The 19,702-nt window shown below is 41.3% G+C and overlaps 1 protein-coding gene across 7 annotated transcripts in view; it reads right to left on the bottom strand.

Annotated features, from left to right (window-relative positions):
• The window catches only part of LOC120515588 (FH1/FH2 domain-containing protein 3-like), a 674,713-nt gene that overhangs the window by 537,799 nt on the left and 117,212 nt on the right, over positions 1 to 19,702 (bottom strand). For all 7 annotated transcript variants that reach the window (XM_039736692.1, XM_039736693.1, XM_039736696.1 and 4 more), the window contains exon 3: positions 18,997 to 19,061. In XM_039736692.1, the coding sequence (XP_039592626.1) occupies positions 18,997 to 19,061 (65 nt within the window). The remainder of the gene's footprint in view (positions 1 to 18,996; positions 19,062 to 19,702) is intronic.

The following is a 19,702-nucleotide window of genomic DNA, read 5'->3' as shown; positions in this document are numbered from 1 at the left end:
TATCTAATGCTGCTAGCACAGGCTGCAGATCCCTTTAACTCTGTAACAGGGTAAGCTTGTATATAAAATGGATGGTTACATACGTGGATTACACATAACTACAGCAAACATTTCAACTGTTTGAGGGGATGTGGAGGAGAGTACACTGTTATAATAAAGTTTTGGCTAATTAAACAAATGTAAGGCACAGGATCCACATTTTGTCAAACAGTCAAAGACGTCATGATGCTAAATTCAATATTATAATTGCCTTCAACAAGCCGTGGTTAAGTCTACATTTACTTTTATTTGCTAAGCAAATGCTTTTATCGAGTAAACTTCAGTCTGGTGGACTGTTTGGGAGTAAGTGTGACAGGACAAAGGGACATCAGACACAAAAACATGGAAAAACAAAATAACAATAATTAATAAGGAAGGAATTCTTTTCTAAGGGAGCCCATATGCAATAGCCATTAATTCCACATTTTTGTCTCTTAAGTCCTATTTATAAAGCAAGCTACCCAACTTGGAATGATCTATGGTTTCATGTTTAAGTCATCACACGTGTCCAACATGGACTGCTGTGCTTTACAAGAGCACCGTGTTACTATGTGGCTGCTTCTGCGCTACTTCATAATAATCTGAGTTTAACCGTTTGGGTGTTGGCCTGGTCACTATCTGTGTGGAGCTGCCACATTCTCGCTGTTATTTATCTTCTAGGGGCTCCATACCTAAAATGCATGCAGGTATGGTGGGCCTGTGTCCTGTTATGAGTGTGAGGGCATGTGCAGGACTAATGTCGTATTAAAAAATGTCGTTCTCGGTGTTTCTAGGATGCACACCAGCATCTCACACTGAACTGGGTGGGCAAATTAGAAAAATGGGAGTTTTTCATTTGAGAGACTTTGTTAATCCGTGAGGGGAAATTGTCTTTTCGCGTGACCTTTAGGGATCATAGCACAGGGTCAGCCATTGCACATGGATGAAAATCTTGTAGAGGACAAAGACAAAATGTTGTAACGAGAACCAGATCTATTACTAAAGGTGATACATGAGAGAAAGAAACAGGTTAGACAATGGCGTAACACTCTGGTTGGTGCGTCTGGTGGCTAAGTTAATTGATATGAAAGTTGGAGCATTTTGGTTTATTTAATTACTTAATCTAAGAGTCAGTTATCACATTTTAGTTTATTAAATAATTCAAAAGTTGTAGACATAATAGACTTCAACTACATGTGTTGGCAGACAACATGAAGGGAGTGCTTTTAAACAGCACTTTACAATGGAGGTAAAAAACGGTGCACAGATAGGCTTGTGGTGGCTTAGTGCCTTTCATAATCAGCAGACTGCAACTGAAGTGATGAGGCAATGTCATTGACTGATGTGTGCTAGCGATGGACGGTCATAACAGCTAGCATAACAGTATTGAAAGTATACCCAACAGAGTAGTATCTAATAATTAGCAGCTGAAAAACATCCATGAATATAAAAAGAATGAATGAAAGTTTTTGTTTGTCATTGCACAAGTGCAAAGAAATTGGATGCCATCCTATCAGTACAAAACAGCAAGAAATTATAAAACTACAGAAACATATACAGTAAATATGAAGATTTGTAAAAGGGATTCTAAAAGTAGAAAAGCCAAACAAACATCACTACACGACAAGACGTTTTTTTTTCACAATCTGCTGGTATTCGTTGCCTAATTTGTTCCCTTTAAAGTTTCACAGTATCACCATTATTTAGTGCAGTCACAGCCTTTGGGTAAAAGCTATTTTTTTAGTCTATTTGTCCGTGTTTTTACTGTCTTGAAGTGTCTGCCCCATGACAGCAGCTCAAACAGATAGTGACCAGGGTGGGATGGATCTTTAATTACGCTCCGGGCCTTTTTCAGGCAGTGGGAGCTGTAAAGATCTTTCAAGGATGGGAGAGGACATCTGATGATTTTCTGGGCATTGGTTACAACCCTCTGGAGCGCCTATCTGGTGCAGCGCAGCTGGCAAACCACACACAGACGCGATAAGTCAATGTGCTCTCTATGGAGCAACGGTGGAAGGACATGAGCAGTTTTTGGGTGAAATGGCTTGTCCTGAGGATCCTCAGGAAGTAAAGTCTCTGCTGTGCCTTCTTTACCAGCTCTGTGGTGTTAGCGCTGCAATTTAGGTCCTCCTCTATGTGCACACCCATACCAATGCTAGTATGGAATCAGTATCAATATTACCCTATCAAAGAAGAAAAGAACTGAAATAGGGGGCCCTGTCTAGCTATTAATATTACTTAAAACACAGGGAGAGGTTAGGAGCACGTGCTGATACGGCGCATTGCCACACTCACCACATGACAAACCAACTCAGGATCCAGACTAGGACCCGAGTGCAGCCATGCAATGGGTGATAACTCAGCAAATACAGTAATTCATTAAAATTACATAAATAAGCAAGACATTGGAAATATTGGAACTGATGCATTGTATAACAGGAATACAAACGGCACACGATGGGCAAGAAGATCAGGGGCTTGCTGCGATGGTTTGTGCACATCACGAGTGCGGCTGTGAGCCAAAGATCAGGGGCTTAAGCCACTGAAGCCCCCAATCTCGCAAAGCGACTCTCCATTCTAAACCAGTCCTCCGTTTATATCAGTTAGGGCAGATGTACCTTTCCCATGTTATTAATTAGTTCAAACCCCATTTATTTTTAGGCCCTTTATTGATACTATATTATTGTTCAATCAATTCAGTCTCATGTATTCTTACATAATTGCTTTTTCCCCTTCCATTTATTTCCAGAGAAGTGACCTCTTTTGTACACTTTTAGTTAACTTACCAAAAGCAGCCGGAGAAAGGCGCTGCAGTGTCAGGTGTTTGTGTGCGTCCGCTCTGTCTGGCATTTGATTGACTTGCACTGGACATCTGAGCAGCTAACCGAAGAGTAAAAGAGGAAAATATACAAAATATACAAGTTCAGGCCACCACTCTCAATGTAAAATTGAAACAGTAAACTAATATATACTTGTAGTCGCTGGACGAGTTCACAAATTCACCAACACTTTTGAATGGGAAATTCTAAAATTTTAAAGCTTTGTACGGCACGATTTGTTCAACATAACCAAACAAAAATGGAAAAGTCTCAACAAACCAGTCCACAGGAGGGCTGAGTTGTTTCATGCGGACAGACAGTCTGACGTGGGCTTTCACAATAGGTGCTTGGTGCATTATATGTGAACTAGCTGCATGTGGCCTTCAGGACAAAAAAAAAAAACAAAAAAACAACCTAAAGACTCCCTAGCAGTTTTACTATATTCATGGATTTGGAGAGGCGTCAGCTAACTCTTAACAATGACCTAGTGCAGAGGACCTGGACCCACCTGTGCTTGCTGCCCCACACTGGCTTTCGTAATAAGACACTGGTGGTACCATATCTTAGTTGTATCGCTGGCATATGAGTCCTATTAATCTTTGTCTTGAGAAAAAAACCTCCAGACAGACAATGTATTTGATGAAAACTTCAAGCCTTGCCCTCCGTTGTTGAGGTGTTTCATTTCCACATTGCTGAGCCGTGGCATTCGATGTTGTGTCTCTTCATTTGTGTCATTAGCACAATGCTGTTGTTGAGCAGCAGCGTTTGCTATACCACAGGTCTTTTGTAGTGAGAAGTGAGGTGCATGCAAGTGCAGAAAAAAATGCAAAAGTGTATGCATGAGCCATCCAGTGGCTATGATTAAGTGTGAGCAGAGCTCCACAGAGCTCCATATACAAACACATGCACATAGAGGTCTTTCATTTATACAGTACTAGCCAACCTGTGGCGCACCATACGCCGCATAATTAGGCCGGTTTTTTAATGATTTTTAAGCACAGGGAGAACATTAACATTTGAAAAATCGGTAATGTAATAAATCAGCAAGAAAAGCAACATTGTAACAATGCACGGAACGAACCAACACACAATCGTCCGTGACTGACAAACTGGCGGACCGGCATCGCGCCTTCTCCTCCCAGACGGAGGGATGGGGGTGGACGGCGCTCAGGCGCGGAGGGTGGAACGGGAGGAGAGGAGAAGGACGTCCATTCCGCTCCCTCCGTCATGCTAGTCTGCTGATTTCTCGTTCAGTATGCACTGCCTGCACATGTGCCCACCTCGCATGCGGTCGTGCGTCGTAACAGAAACCTCGGTTTTTAAAGACTGCTTACTTCATTGTGTTTTAACCTCAGTTGTAAAGGATTGTTTTGAGGATCCCATGGGATACCCCTCGCAAACCGTTTTATACGGCGCATATGGCGATTCACCTCCGCGAGAAACAGGCCTCTATAAGCAGTCAACGTGGCTAGAGGTACATGAGGCCTCTATGACAGACGAACATAAATGACGCCGTTTTTTCTGTGTCGTCACGTCCGAGTTGGTGGGCGTGGCTCTGCGAGCTGTCGTCGTATCCAATGGTCTTGGAGTTGGTGGGCGTGGCTCCTTCCTGCGTGCGCCATAGGTGTCTTACTTGTCGGTGGCTTAGTGAATCCACGCCTTCCGCGTGCTTTCCATGGGTGTCTTGCCTTAGTGAATTATATATATATATATATATATATATATAGATATGTCTAATGCACCTAAAAAGGGCAAGAAACAAATAAGTTATAACTATAAGCACCTAAAAAGGGCAAGAAACAAATACGTTATAACTATAACATTAAGAGGTTTTTCTTCACACAGAGAACCATAGACACACTGAATAAGTAGTGTGGTGGAGAGCACAACTGTAGGGGCTTTTAAAACTCTGCTTGATACTTTTTTGGATGAATTAAGTGGATAGGACTGGTGAGCTTTGCTGTCCTCAATGGCCTGTTCTTGTCTCGATTGTTCTAATGTTCTATCGTGTGGTGTGTTATTTGTTTTTCAATATTGAGTTTTTTCTTGAACTTCTGTAAGTAAGCATTTTACTACAATTTACACTACATGTATGTGACAAATACAATTGAATTTGATTTGAATTTCTATGGGACAACAGTCTCTTTACCAGTTTTTTTGTAAATGTTTTTTTATTTGCTCTTCAAATTACCGTCCCTTATTAAAAAAAAAAAAAACACACACACCTTTTGGTTTCAGCTCAGGCTTCTTGGTACTTTATGTGGGTTTGGTGTGACTTGTGAGTGGCCCCCTAGGCTCCAAAACCTCTTTAAATGCAGACAGTAAAACCAACTTTTGGTCAGTGCTCCTCATGTGCTGTTTTCTGAACGCTGCCACAAACAGTTAAGAATTCCTCCTGTTAAACTGACAGGCGCCATGTTACATGCCATACAAAGCGTTTACGTTATGAGCACCAATCCTAAAATAATAAATGTGATGTAATTCTGTCTATCTGGACAGAGACTGTTGGGCTGTGCAGGGATTTTTTTTTTTCTTTCCATCCCATCAGTAGCTAAGCATCCTGTGGCAAATTTCATTCAAGTGTTATTGATTTGCCACTTTGGCAGAGCTGCAGCTTTCCATTGCAGTATCTGTCTGGAATACTGTTAATCTGCTCACGATGGCAAAAGTCATTCTTTACAAATAAGTCTTTCTGCATATGGCCTCTCCTTGCTGCTGGTAGAAGTGCTGCTCTATACATTTGCATTACACGCTCAGAGCTCATTTTACAAGACTCTTGGCAGATGCTGGACATGCCCCAGGGGTCAAGCAGGCCAGGTGCTAATGGACAGCCGTCAATGCATCTTGTCAGTAGGTGCTTTTTCTTTTGCTTGTCACAAATGTTCCTGCATTTCAATTCACCTAAATATGCAAAAGTGTGACGACACTGGCTAAATCACATAAGTACACATTCATGCCCACCTAAAGTATGCTATTTACCCGACAAGGGCCAAGCTAGGAGGACATCAAATACAGCCGGTGACTCAACTGTGCTATGAATAACAAAACTTTCCTCACAAGAATTTCCTCGTACTACACACAATTGGCCATTTTTCTCTTTGTCACTCCAGTCTCTGTAGACGACTGACAGATGTCATGTCCAACCTCTGAAAAAGTCACCTTCTTTGTTTCTGTATTTCATATACAGTTAAACTTCAAATAACTGATCCTACAGGGAATCAGAAGTGCAGAGTTTGATTAAAGATGGCGCAGTGCTGGGACAAGAAGGCCTGCAAACCACCACACAACTCCAGCGGCCATAAGTCAAGTCATAGCACAGACGCTGTCTTACGAGACATGCTCCTCATGGAAGCAAGGGTTAACAATGAAGGACTGGCATCCTATGATTCCTGTGATCTTAAAATAGAATAAGCTGCTGCAGAAAATCGATGACCTGTATGATTGTGTGTTGTCACAACCGTGCGTACGGGAGTCAGCTTACAATACAATACAGTTTATTTTTATAGAGCCCAAAATCACACTGGAAATACCGCAATGGGCTTTAACAGGCCCTGCCTCTTGACAGCCCCCCAGCCTTAACTCTCTAAGAAGACAAGGAAAAACTCCCAAAAAAACCTTGTAGGGAAAAATGGAAGAAACCTTAGGAAAGGCAGTTCAAAGAGAGACCCCTTTCCAGGTAGGTTGGGCATGCAGTGGGTTTCAAAAGAAGGAGTCAATACAATACAAAACACAGAACAGAACAAATCCGCAATACAGTATAAAAATACAAAATTTGGAAGCACGGAGCAGAATTTAACAGTAGATGATATCACATAAAAAGATTTGGATATTTTTAGAGTCCAGGAGACCTCATCCATCAAGCTGCCTCCCCCATTTGGCCATTCCACGGCTGAAACAGTGCTGGGCCAGCCAATCCGATGAAAGGACACCTCTTTCCCATGATTCCTGTGATCCTTCATCAGGGATGACTTTACCATAGGCACGCAAAACAACATGGCAGGTGGGCCGTGGCACCAATTGCCACATTTGAGTACCGAGAACAGAAACAGAATAGGTGAGGGTTAGTAACAAATTATAACAATCATGTTACTTATGTTTTAGTGCTAATGACTAACAACAGAGATGCAGTCTGTACAGTTAATCAGCAGCTCTAGTCAGGGTGTGCTAAACTGAAGTAGTGAGTCTTCAGCCGGGATTTAAAGGCTGAGACCAAAGGGGCATCTCTTATAGTAGAAGGCAGACCATTCCACAATTTAGGAGCCCTGTAACTAAAAGCTCGACCTCCCACTGTTATTTTATTAATCCTTGGAATCCTAAGCAGACCGGCATCTTGAGATCTTAATGTGCGCTCAGGTTTGTAAGTCATGATAAGTTCAGACAAGTAAGCCGGACCTTGGCCATTTAATGCTTTATATGTTAAAAGGAGGATTTTGAAATCTGCCCTAAACTATCCGGAAGCCAGTGTAAGGATTTAAGAACTGGAGTTATGTGTTCATATCTTCTTGTTCTTGTAATAATTCTTGCAGCCGCATTTTGGATTAACTGGAGGCTGAATAAAGAACAGTTTGAACAGCCAGTGAACACCGCATTGCAGTAGTCAATCCTACTAGAGATAAATGCATGATTTCTCAGAATCCTGTTTATTTAGCAAGCACCTTAATTTCCTAACATTTTTAAGATGAAAGAAACATGTATTGGACAACTTTGTAATATGCGCTTTAAATGACATGCAAGAGTCAAAGAGAACTCGGAGATTGTAGGCTGATTCAGTGAAATTAATTGGGATTCCAACTGAGTTAAATGACGACAAAATATTGCTGTGATCAGCATCATTCCCTCCAACAATTAACATCTCTGTTTTATCTGTATTTAAAGACAAGTAGTTATCATTCATCCACTCCTTTAATTCGCTAACACAACTAATTAAAGACAACATCGGAAAAACTTCATTTGATTTAAATGAAAGGTATGACTGGGTGTCATCTGCATACGAGTGAATATTAAGTTACGGGCTTGAATAACTGTAATTATCCGCCAGACCATGGGTTGGTGCCTTCATCTAATACTTTCTCTTTTTCTCCCTCTGCAAACCCACAGAAGGAACTTCTACCTGAGGACCTCACTTCCGGTTCCCCTGGACCTGCCCCTTCCTGTCTCAACTCTATATAACTGCCATCTTTGTACATTGTGATCAGTTCATTCATGTGTTCTGTCTGTAAAGATCTATCTGCCGTTTTGCTGGGTTTTCTTTGACTTGTTCTGAAATATATGGGGGTACCATGGTGGTATTCCCCAACTCTTTATTGTGGTTTGTTTCTGTTTATTCCACAATTTATATTAATATGGACATACAATTTAGGGATTGCCAATGCAATGCTACCATACTAGTGGTGTACTGGTAAAGTTCACATTTATTTCTGTCAATCAATCTATCCATCATATAGCATCTTTTATATTTAATAATCCATCCATCTATGATGGGAGTACCAGTTACATTTATTTGTTTAGCAGACGCTTTTATCCAATGAAACTTACAACACAGGTCAACATAATCGAACAAACCTCAATCTGGCGGACAGTTTAAAAACAAGTGTGACAGGATAAGGTTACAAAATTAAACATCACATGTGGAGAGCTCAGAACAAAACACAAGCAGTTTATAATTCATAGATTATAAAAACCTAACAGCTAATATCAGTTAGACAGAATTTAACCATACAAGAGTTTCTTCAAATGCCTCTTAAATACATTGACAGACTCAGAATGATGAATGGAGGTGGGCAACTCAATCCACCAGCCAGGAGCTACACATGAGAGGTCTGGACTGAGATGTGATATCAACATAGAGGTGGCATCACCGGATGCTGTTCATTAGGAGATCTGAGTGGTCAAGAAGGAGCACAGCACCTCAGAAGTATCTCCAAATATGTAGGTGCTGACTCATTGACTACTCTGTAGGGAAGAATCAAGGGTTTGAACTTAATATGAGCGGCTACAGCTAGCCAATGCAGGGATCAGAAGAGAGGAGTGTCATGTGCCCACCTCAGCTGGCTGAACGACAGATGTGCTGCTGCATTTTGAATCATCAGCAGTAGCTTGGTGACACCTGCCTGTACTCCTGCCAGCATTCATCTACAGTAGATATTAATCAATCAGTCTATAAAGTGCCATCTCTAATACAGTGCCTGTTTCACAAGTCTCTCAAGAAATGTCTAATGTACTGTATCTATAATGTAATGCCTTCTCTATCTATCTATCTGTTATATAGAGCATTTCACATCTATCTGTCTATCTAATAGTGATTTACATCTGTGTCATTTGTCTCAGTAACTTTGAGAATGTCTGTCTTTGTTTTAGAGGCTGCTGAGGTAGAACAGTAATGGCCAGGGTCCCAAAGTCAAGAAAAATACTGGGTTTGAATTCTTTTATTGGAGTCTTCATTGTTGCTTTGGGTAAATATAGAATTATTATTTCACACTATATTAATTAAAATGGCTGTAGGTAATTGCACAGTCATATCTAAGAAAAGAATTTGTTTAAATACAACCTAGATAAATCAAAGGGAGCAGGGAGTATCTGTCCTGTGTGTCCCTAGAAGCATTTTCAGGTAAGCCCACAGGGTTTTGTATGAAATCCTCAGATGTAACGTCCAAGGAACACGAGCCAAAGTGACAGAATGAGCGTCTCCCAACAGCCTGCCTGCCGAGGAATGTACTTCCATGTACAAGAAATTGTCAGCTCCGTTAAAGAAGGCCAATTATACTGTGAAAGCTACTAGAGTCAGCAGCTCAGATAAACTGGGACTTCTGGTAATTTAAGGATAACAAAAAAAAAATGACCGCATAAGCAGAGTTGCAAATGTATGCCATTTAATGTTACTCCAGTGGTTTTTAAAACATTTATTCAAAAGACCAATATGAGAGCAAAGGTTATATAAATCAGGCATTTCAGCTTTTTCTTTTTCTAACTGGAGATCTCCTTCTATGGCACATTTTTGTTAATTTCAATATATTTAATCTGATCCTTATAGGTAAAAAAAATATGAAAGATGCTAAACCAGACAGACAGACCATTTTAATTAACATCCATTGGCTTAAATCTCAAGGTGAACAGTTAGCATTTGAATCCATCAACAGTGAAGTCTAATCATTTATTTTTATATCTATCATATGTTTGATCTAATGTTTCACTATTAGGCTCATTGCAATATTTTATTTTTTTGTACAAAGTTTATGTTTGATGGCTGTGTTCTTCATCCATGTTTTTTTAATGTTATGTTGTGGTATCTCTGTAAAACTGTCAACAAACCAAATTTCCTTTCTGGGACATTAAAAATGACTTGAATTGAACTGAATCAGGCAGATAATATAAGAGGCAGATGTGTCGGGTGCACATACAGTTCATATTATAGGCTGCGCTGGAGGTTGTTCCAGATCTGAGCTTTTCCAGGACACTTTCTCTCAAATGACTCCATCAAAGGCTCACTAGCACAACTGTTGTATCCCTGCTTCAGCTGTCTTTGCATTTTAATAGAGTAACAAACACCAAAGCACTGCAGCTGTTGCAATAAGGTGGGTTGTAACTGTAAAAATACAGGTTGAAGAAAATCAAGAAGACAGATATTTGTATATTTCTTTACTGTTTAGTCATAAATAGTGCACAAAAGAAGAACAGCTTCTTTTTCCCTTTCTCTTCAGAACCATTCAATCATGCGAGTGATCCCAGCTGTTAGCAGGTCTTTCTGTTGTCATTAAACACACTCAGACATGTAGTGGGGGGCTGCAATGATCTGTTTGCTCTAATAGATGGCATTAATCACACACAAAAAAACAACGGATAGAAAACTGATAACTTTGTAAACACCTGGTAAAACTTCCAGAAGAGCATTTTTTGTATTAAATTAGAATACAAGTTTAAAGGGGTTTTGGTTTGTCCTATAAGTTCTGTCTTGTCCATCAGTGGCACTTATCTTAATACAATAATAACCTATTAAATATAAATAAAGGAAAGAGCAGGTTGTAGTTAAGTTCTGTCTGACAAGGCCTGAAACTCAAGCTGCTTCAGCAGACAGAAAAGAAAAACCAGCGACAGGTGGCTGTCATCTTACTGTGATGGTCATCATCCACTTAGAGGAGCTCATCTCTCTTCTCACCCTACAAACTAATCTGCCTGTCCAGCTGGAACACAAAATCTTTCATTTATGGGTGGGGCCTGACATCCACTTGTCAGCCAATAAGAATAAGCACCACCGAGAAGCTGCTAGAATGCTGAGTATAAAGAAAGAAAGAAAGAAAAATAGAAAGAAAGAAAGAAAGAAAAAGAAAGAAAGAAAAAAGAAAGAGTTTCAGATTACTGTCTCTTTCAGAAAAGCTTTCATTATAATACAGACTGAAATTGTGTAATTACAGAGTGCTTAAGATGCATCCAAAAATGTATTGACTCACAGAGAATAAAGAAGTACGAAAAAAAATCTGTAAAGTGAAAAGTAAACAGCAAACTTGGATGGCATACTTCTCTGTATGTTGACAAAATAAAGTTTTGGCATCAACATACAACTTAATGAATAGTGAGGAAATATAACTATACGGCTTACAAATGAGAGTTCAAGTTTATCCAAATAAAAATATTTAAAAAAAATTATCTGTTATGTACTAGCAGCAGCAGATAGCTGTCAGATGATAGATAGATAGATAGATAGATAGATAGATAGATAGATAGATAGATAGATAGATAGATGGATAGATGGATAGATGGATAGATAGATAAGGCACTATATAATGGATAGATAGATGGATAGATGGATAGATGGATAGATAGATAGATAGATAGATAGATAGATAGATAGATAGATAGATAGATAGATGTCAGAGGGAAATTAGGCTTCAAGTGAGATGGGAAAATTTTCATTTTTCCACAGAAGCTCATTAATAAATAAGTGCATAAACAGACAGATAAACACATGTATATACAGTATATATATATACAGTATATATATACATATATACAGTATATATATATATATATATACACACACACACACACTATGGCCTGAACACACACCATGATTATGGCAAATAATACGAGATGAGGCCTCGAGTAGTTCACTGCTATTATTACTACAGATATGAGTGAAAGCTTGTGAAAGTTGCATAAGAGTGAGAAAGCTATAACAATTGATATACCTTCCATTTGTCCATTTTCTAATCCACATATACTGTTCAGGTTGACAGACAGCTGGCACCTATCCTGGCGGCACTGGTTGAAAGGTAGGAACCGATGACAGACAGGGCATTAGTGTTCTTAGCATGTTTATGAAAGAGAAGAGGGTAAGCGCTGCTGCTTCACAGCTCTACTGTCCTGGGCTTGAATCTGCTCGTTGTCTGTGTGGGGTCTCCTCGTTCTGCTCCTGTCTACATGTTTTTAGTTTGGGTTGCTCTGGTTTTCCTCTCACATGCCCAATGAGATGCTGATTAGGTTAATTGGAGGGCTCCAAATCAAGCCAGTGTGGCTGTGTGGGTGAGTGTGAGTTGGTGTGACCTGGATAGATGGACCGTCTTCATGTCCAGTCGTGGTTCTTGCCATGTACCCAGTGTCACCAGGATCAGACTTTTCTCACACCCCCCATAAACCTGAAATGAATTAGCCAGATTTAAGGATATTAACATACAATACAATTGCAAAAGCAGCATCAGAATACCAAGCAAATGAACTTCAGCTTCAGGATAGCAGAGCGTTACATTTCTTTTGCACAGGCCTATTTGCTGTAAATGAGCTCCTAAATCATGTTACACAATCTCCTTTACTGCATAGTTTCAAGTACTGCAGGTAAGGCCTAATCCCTAAAGAGGTTTGTCAGCCCACAACCCTTTAAAGATAATCAGTTTGTCTTTATTGGGCAGGGGGGAGTGAAAATGTTTGTCTGAAAGGTGAAGGGAGTGCCTTATCAAGCCAAATGGTAAAAAGCCTTCTGGATGGCTGAAGTCTCCTTAATTGTTTAATAGGCACTGGGCTATGGGGCTAACTGAGGGGCAGTGGGATGGATTAACTCTTCAGAAGATATAGAGAAGAGCAGGACAGATTATGGCCATCACAATGAGGAAGTGGGAGCTCAATGAGGGGGATGAAGGGCTGAGGCTTGAGCAAGTGGACAGCTTATCATGATATTGATAACTTCCAGGTATATTTAGCTTTACTTTATGTTGTTATTGATTGAATCTGCTGTTTGCGCATTTAGAAATTAAGTTTACTCTTTAGTTTGTTTATATGTGGCAGCATGGAAATCTTTGTATAGCTGTGGCCTCACAGATACAGAATGCTGGGATCAAATTCCATGCACCGTTGTCAATTTGGATATCCTTCCTGTGCCTGTGTCAGCTGTCTTCTGAGTATTCTGATTCTACCCCCAAAACAGTCAGATTAGGCTATGTGCCAACTGCATACCATACCACCTGCGCTTCAGAACAGGTCATACACCTGAAGCTAAGCAAGTTTGGGCCAGACCAGTACGTGGATGGAAGACCATCCAGGAAAAGCCTGAGTTGTGCTGGAAGAGGTGTTGGTGAAGCCAGTAGGGGGCACTTACACTGTGGTGTGAATGACACAAACACTGTGCTGTAAAAATTGTGCCATCCTTTGGATGAGATGTAAAACCGAGGTCCTGACTCTCTGCGGTCATACAGTTAGGTCTATAAGTATTTGGGCAGGGATACAATTTCACAATTTTGGCTTTGTGCGCCACCACAATGGATTTGAAACAAAACAATGAAGATGTGATTGAAGTGTAGACTCACTCACTATGTAAAGTGCTTTGAGTGGTGAGATGTAAATGTAAAGATGTAAATTATTATTATTATTAAATTGGCCTCACATAAGTATACTCTGGCATCTCATACCAGGTTGGAACTCAGTTTAGTGGGCTTGAGAATGTTATGTCAAGACTTGACTGTTGCTTCTCTGCAATACAATGTACGTATTATGGAGCAGTGTTGTGCATTACATCATCAGATTACTTCTTAAAGTAACGAGTAACATAATGCAATACTTATTTTCTTGAAGCAAGAATGCACTCCCCTTAAAAAAAAAAAAACAGATATGCATTACTACTGAAGGTTATTGTAAAAAACAAAGATAAAAAAAACAAATTGCTGCATTATTCCGTAGAAGTTTCGTCTTTCTTCACAAAGAACTTGACTGCTGCTGGTGGAGTAAAGTCTGCTGTATACTTGATGTTTCCATGCAGGTCGCACTGCAACAATTATGTTAGACGTGGAGTTCCAATCATGTCACAGCAAATTGGGCGGGATTGCCATGAAGTCCTGATCGCGTCAAAGCAATGAACTGGGAGGGTCCTTGTGAAGTCACCATTGCATTGAATCAGTTTGAGGGGTGGTCCCAGTAAAGTCCCGATCGCAGCAATATCTACAAAACTGCAAAGCTGAGTGTCAAGGGAGGATGCTGGGAGATGGCAGGGAATTGACAGGAAAGCTGAGGTTTAACTGCGGTACCGAAAAACCCAAAATGCTGGTACTGGATTTGAAAATTTGGGCTTTTCAGAACTTTTGCAGTACTGTTATACCACCTCCCTCTAACATATGATAAATATTAGATATAAGTGCGTGTAAAGAAATGTTACTGGGGCTTCTTCACACCAACAGCAATATGCCTTTATAATGCCTCACCGTGACTGAGACTGCTCTTCTTATCTGCAGCCAAATCTGAAGTTTTCTTTCACTTTAGTCTTTCTGATATGTACTTCAGATGAGGCTTGGTGTTTGTCAAAATAATATTTATTTTTTTATTTATTGAGCTTCTGTAAAAAGCCAAATGTCCCCCTGGGGACAAATAAAATGCTAGTCCTGAACAGGCTCCAGAAACTCACAGAGAGAGAGATTACCCACAGTCACAGTGCGGCATCTGATCTAAGTGCTCCTCAACGACAAGTTGTTTTCCCTACTAGGGAAGAGTAGAGAGCAGAGGACGCCTCTGTACCTCGTCGTAATTGATTTGACCAAGGTCTTTGACCTTTTCTGTCGGGGTGGTCTGTTCAATATCATTCACAAGATAGGATGCCCTCCTGAGCTCCTCAGCCTCATTCAGTGCCTCCATACAAACAAGAAGGGTGCCGTCAAGTTCGATAGCACATCCTCTAATACCTTCGACGAGTATGGCAGTATAAAACAAGGCTGTGCTCTTGCTACCACCCTTTTCAGCATCTTCTTTGCTTTGATGCTGAGACATGCCTTCAAATACTCAGCTGAATGGGGTGTATCTTGGCAACTCAGCAGTCAGGCCTAAGAGCTAAGACCAAAGTCAGGCAAGGACTCATCAAGGCCATGCTGAATGTCAGTGACGCTGCTGCATTGACCACCCAATCACAAAGAGCGACTGCAGTGACTGATGGATCAGTTCTCCAGAGCATGTCAGTCTGAAGAAGACCAGTTGCATGGGCCAAGGTGTCGAGAGTCCACCCTTGATGAGCATCAGTACACATTACTTGTACCTTGGCTCCACAGTTACTGACACCCACTGTCTGGATGCAGAGATTGGGCCTGGAGGATCAGCCGTGCTGCCTCAACTATTGCCAAGTTGATTTACAGCGTCTGGAACAGCATGAAACAAACTCTCCATGCCAAGATGGCTGTCTACAGCACCTGAATGCTCATCACTCTGTTATATGGCAGCAAATCCTGGACGCTCTACTCCAGACAAGAAACGCAATTAAATGCCCTTCATATGAGTAACATCGGGTGCATTTTCAACATTTACTGGCATGACCATTTGACAAACAAGGAGGTCTTTACACGTGCAAAGATCTTCACACACTGCTGGTGTAGCACCACCTTTACTGCCAGCATGTTTGATGGAAGGATCGTTGTATGGTGAGGCTGGCTGCTGGCACACATAGACGGAAGTCCGGTGGCAGTGGTGCTCTCATAGACATTTATTTAAAAAGTTAACTCAGATAGCTGCTGAGGCACCTTCTTCATAACTACTGGTGCGCTCCGCATTGTGACAGGTCGGCCGAGATGATGTTTTTATTTCCACACTAGAAAGAGCACAGGGCCAGTGGTGTCTCATCACAATTGAGCGTCTCTTCAGCCCAGCTATAAATTACATAGATGATCACGGGATCCGAAACACGAGGTGTAAACCTTAAGGTAAGAACCGTTGCTCTTTGCCCCTTGTTAACCTATGAGTCTCTTTGACCAGGCAAGTTCGACATTTCGATCCGACACCTAGACGCACAATGAAACGCTTTGAGTTGCAGCTTTTCTTTTTTCTGTGTCCACTCAAAGCTCAGGAGAATGGCTGGGGGTAGGGAGGGGGATATCGGAAAGCAAGGCTAAAACCCAAACGCCATGGCGCTTCCCAGGAATTCTCAGGGCACTCTTTAAATTAAAGTCAGGTTTCACAGAACTGTAAACGCTCTCCACATGTGTCGTCTTTCAAGTGAAAATGGTTTCCATTAAAGGTGTCTGTTACTGAAAGTGGAGTCAGGGCACCAAAGAGAAAAAAAAAATCATCTTCAGGCCGTGCAAGTCAGACGGGCAAACAGCCTGCAGACTATTGATGGGCATGGGACCCAAATGATTCAAGTGTAAATCTGTTGCTCTGACGTCTTCTGACTTATCTTCAGGAGCTGAAAATGAAGGCCAGGGCACAACGAGGCTTAAGGTTCACTGAGGGTCATGTGCTCCTCCATTCGAGAAAAATACTTAAGTGACAATCTAATTACAAAAAATACAAGCATGTGACATGTCATTTGGTTTCTCTACTGGCCTTGATGGACTGGCATCTCTTCTGGGACAGGATCCTGCTCTGGGCATGAACATACTGGGACCCAGAATCGTACTGAGCTGGTTTGATAATACCTGTGGTTCTGTTTTTTTGTTCCTATCAAAAATTGTAAATATTCTTTATAGATTCAAAGGCACCAAAGTCAAAGCCAGCAGAATTGCTTTTTCACTTCCAGTATTTGAGAGATGAAGGTTTAAAATGGGAAAAGAAAATGAGTATATGTATGTAAACAATTATTTAGACTTGACAAGATTAGCCAAGAGATAAAATCCCTCCAGTGTGCCCTGGGTCTGCTACTGGGTCTAACCACCTCAACTACCTATCAATCCAGAGGAGCGGCAACACTACACTGAGCTTCTCATTCTATCATGGAGTGTCAGCCCAGCCACCCTGTCGAAACCCCAGTTCCGCTGCTTGTACCTGCAATCTCATTCTTTCAGTCATTACCCACAGCTCATGATCATAAGTGAGGACAGAGATGAAGATCACTCCACTTCACCACCATGGAATAGTGTGGCACGCACATAACAGCTGCTGCCACTCTTATCCACTTGTCCATATCACTAGCCCATTATTCCATTCACACTTGAACAAGACCCTGAAGTAATTGAACTCACCCACCAACATCAATGGATCCCCCCCTCACCAATCCACTCTTTTCTGAGAGAGAACCAAGACCTCAGACTTGGAAGTGCTGATCTTCATCCCAGAAGCTCCACACTTGGCAGTGAATCGCTCAAGTGTGTGACAAAGATCACCGTCAAATGAGATGAACAGGACAACATCATTGGCATAAATCAACACTGCTACACCCTATCCTCCGTAACTGGACACCAGAACATCCTCAGCTTTGCATTGCTATCTTATCCATGAAAATGCAGCCTTGACCAAGTCCCGAACCCACAGTGAACAAATTCAAGCGAACGCTGAGCACTCGGATGCAGCTCTCACTGCTGCATTTGTATGGGGAATGAACGGCGCACAAGAGCGGCCCTGTTAATCCCTATTACTGCAGCACCTCCATCAAGAAGGGTATCCAGAGAGCGTGTTCCACCTACAGAGGGCTCACACTCCCCAGCCTCCCAGGTAGGCCATATGAAAGGGCGCTGGAGGGGAGACTTCCGTCCAATGGACGAAGCCAAAGATACAGGAGGCACAATGTGGATTCTTTCCTGGCTGTGGAATTGCAGACAAGCTCTTCTCCCTTGGCACAGTTTCTGGAGGGTTCATGGGAGTAGGATAACCCAAGTCTAGATGTGCTTGGTAGATTTGGAGAAATCGTATAACTTTATACACTGTCAGGAAGATCACACACTCCTTCAAAGCCTTCATTAACTACTGAGATGTTTGCTAGTCTTCCTCCACAAAGCCGCATACAGAATATCAACACTTGACACAGCAAAACGTGTTGGGAGCTGAACTGATCAGGGCACTGGCACAGCCGAGTTGGCACCAGTGCCACTTACTTACTTCTGTTTGGCATTTCTTCCTGCCATTACGTGATGTTTTCCCAATCTGCAAATCAACCGAATAACACATTTAGGGAACATCGTAAATGTGTGTTAAATTACCACATTATGGCGTTTGTACAGTTTCCTGGCCCAATAAGGTTTAATTATTTCAAATGCACAAAGCATGTGTAGTTTCTGGAAAATTGGCGACCACACATGTAAATGATATATTTTGCACTGTAGACAAGAATGAAGAGAAGGAAAAAAAAAAAAAAAAAGGAATTGCTTTACCGTTTTCGGAGGAGACAAATCTCGGCAGCAAACACCATTCCCGGTTTTTATTAACTTTTACAGACTTACAGTGGGATGCCCCATATTTTTACTAGCAGACTACCAATTTTCTAGTTTGCTTGTTTTGATGTCACAAACGAAATATTTAACATTTCCCCAAGGTTAATCAGGAGACCATTTTTATATAGTGTTAAAAATTAAAAATGACATAAAAACAAGAGCCAAGTTTCCACATGGTGTAGTAGGCAGGCCTCGCTTATTGTTTCAGCACAACGGTCAGCACTTTAAAAAACAGCCCAGCATCTACACAGCATCTCGGATGTACCACAAGTGAGGACCGACTGGGCCCAATGTGGCCAAGCAACAGCAGCAACAACCAAGCAACCCCACCATTAAACCTAACGCCTCCACCACCAATCTGCATAAAGGCTTTGAACCCAAATCAACAGCCGTATGCTGAATTTGCAACCAACCGCAAAGTGACAGCCGTGATTATCAGCCCAAATGATTCCCAGCTGTCAGGACTTCTGAGCACTTCCAAAGACCTCAGGTCAGTCAGCTTCCGCAATCTGCTTCTTTTCCACAAAAAATGAAAATGGCAAACGTACGCCATCACTTACCGATGCAGGCGTGAACTCTCACCGAGAGCTGCGTTCTGAGCACCATGCTGTGCTTCTTTCCCCTCCTGTCAGAGAAGAAGACAAAAGAAAAATAAAGTGTTAATGGACTGAACTCTGACATGTGCCTTCTCCTTTATTTAGTCAATGCTGGCTTTAATCTGCAGTATTACGTGAATACTTAGCCAAACTAAAATAAAATTACAAAAGCAATTCTATTGTCATGTGCACTCAAAAAATGTTTCAGGTTTTATTGGTGAGCTCCTTTTTACAACCACTTCAGGATTTTGAGGGTCTGGAGTCTGAACTGGACGCATTGTCCCCTGGACGAGTTCACACTGTCACACCGTGCCGATTTAGGGAGGGGGCGGGAGAGGAGAGCAAATACGATTTATACGGACACGGGGAGACCACTGCTGTCCAGCCTTATTCTTCATAGAATCCTTCATGAAGACCAAAAAGCACACAATACTAACAACAACATTCATTACCCTCACACATATTCACACAAAGGATATAGCTCAAAGTGCTTTATAAAATATCCAAGAAAAAGACACAAATAAAACAAAACATGTTAGAAGTACATGGAGAAACCAAAAATAGTACAGAAAAATTTATCAATTCACACTTAAATAACACAAATACACAAGTAAGAGGAAAGTGTAGAGTCCTTATGCATACGTTCATTTTTAAGTCTCTTAATGATAAG

This window comes from Polypterus senegalus, chromosome 15 (genome assembly GCF_016835505.1).
Source record: "Polypterus senegalus isolate Bchr_013 chromosome 15, ASM1683550v1, whole genome shotgun sequence".
In the NCBI taxonomy this organism is placed as follows: domain Eukaryota; kingdom Metazoa; phylum Chordata; class Cladistia; order Polypteriformes; family Polypteridae; genus Polypterus; species Polypterus senegalus.
The sequence above is the reverse complement of the archived record's forward strand: the minus strand, read 5'-3'. Positions and strand labels throughout refer to the sequence as shown.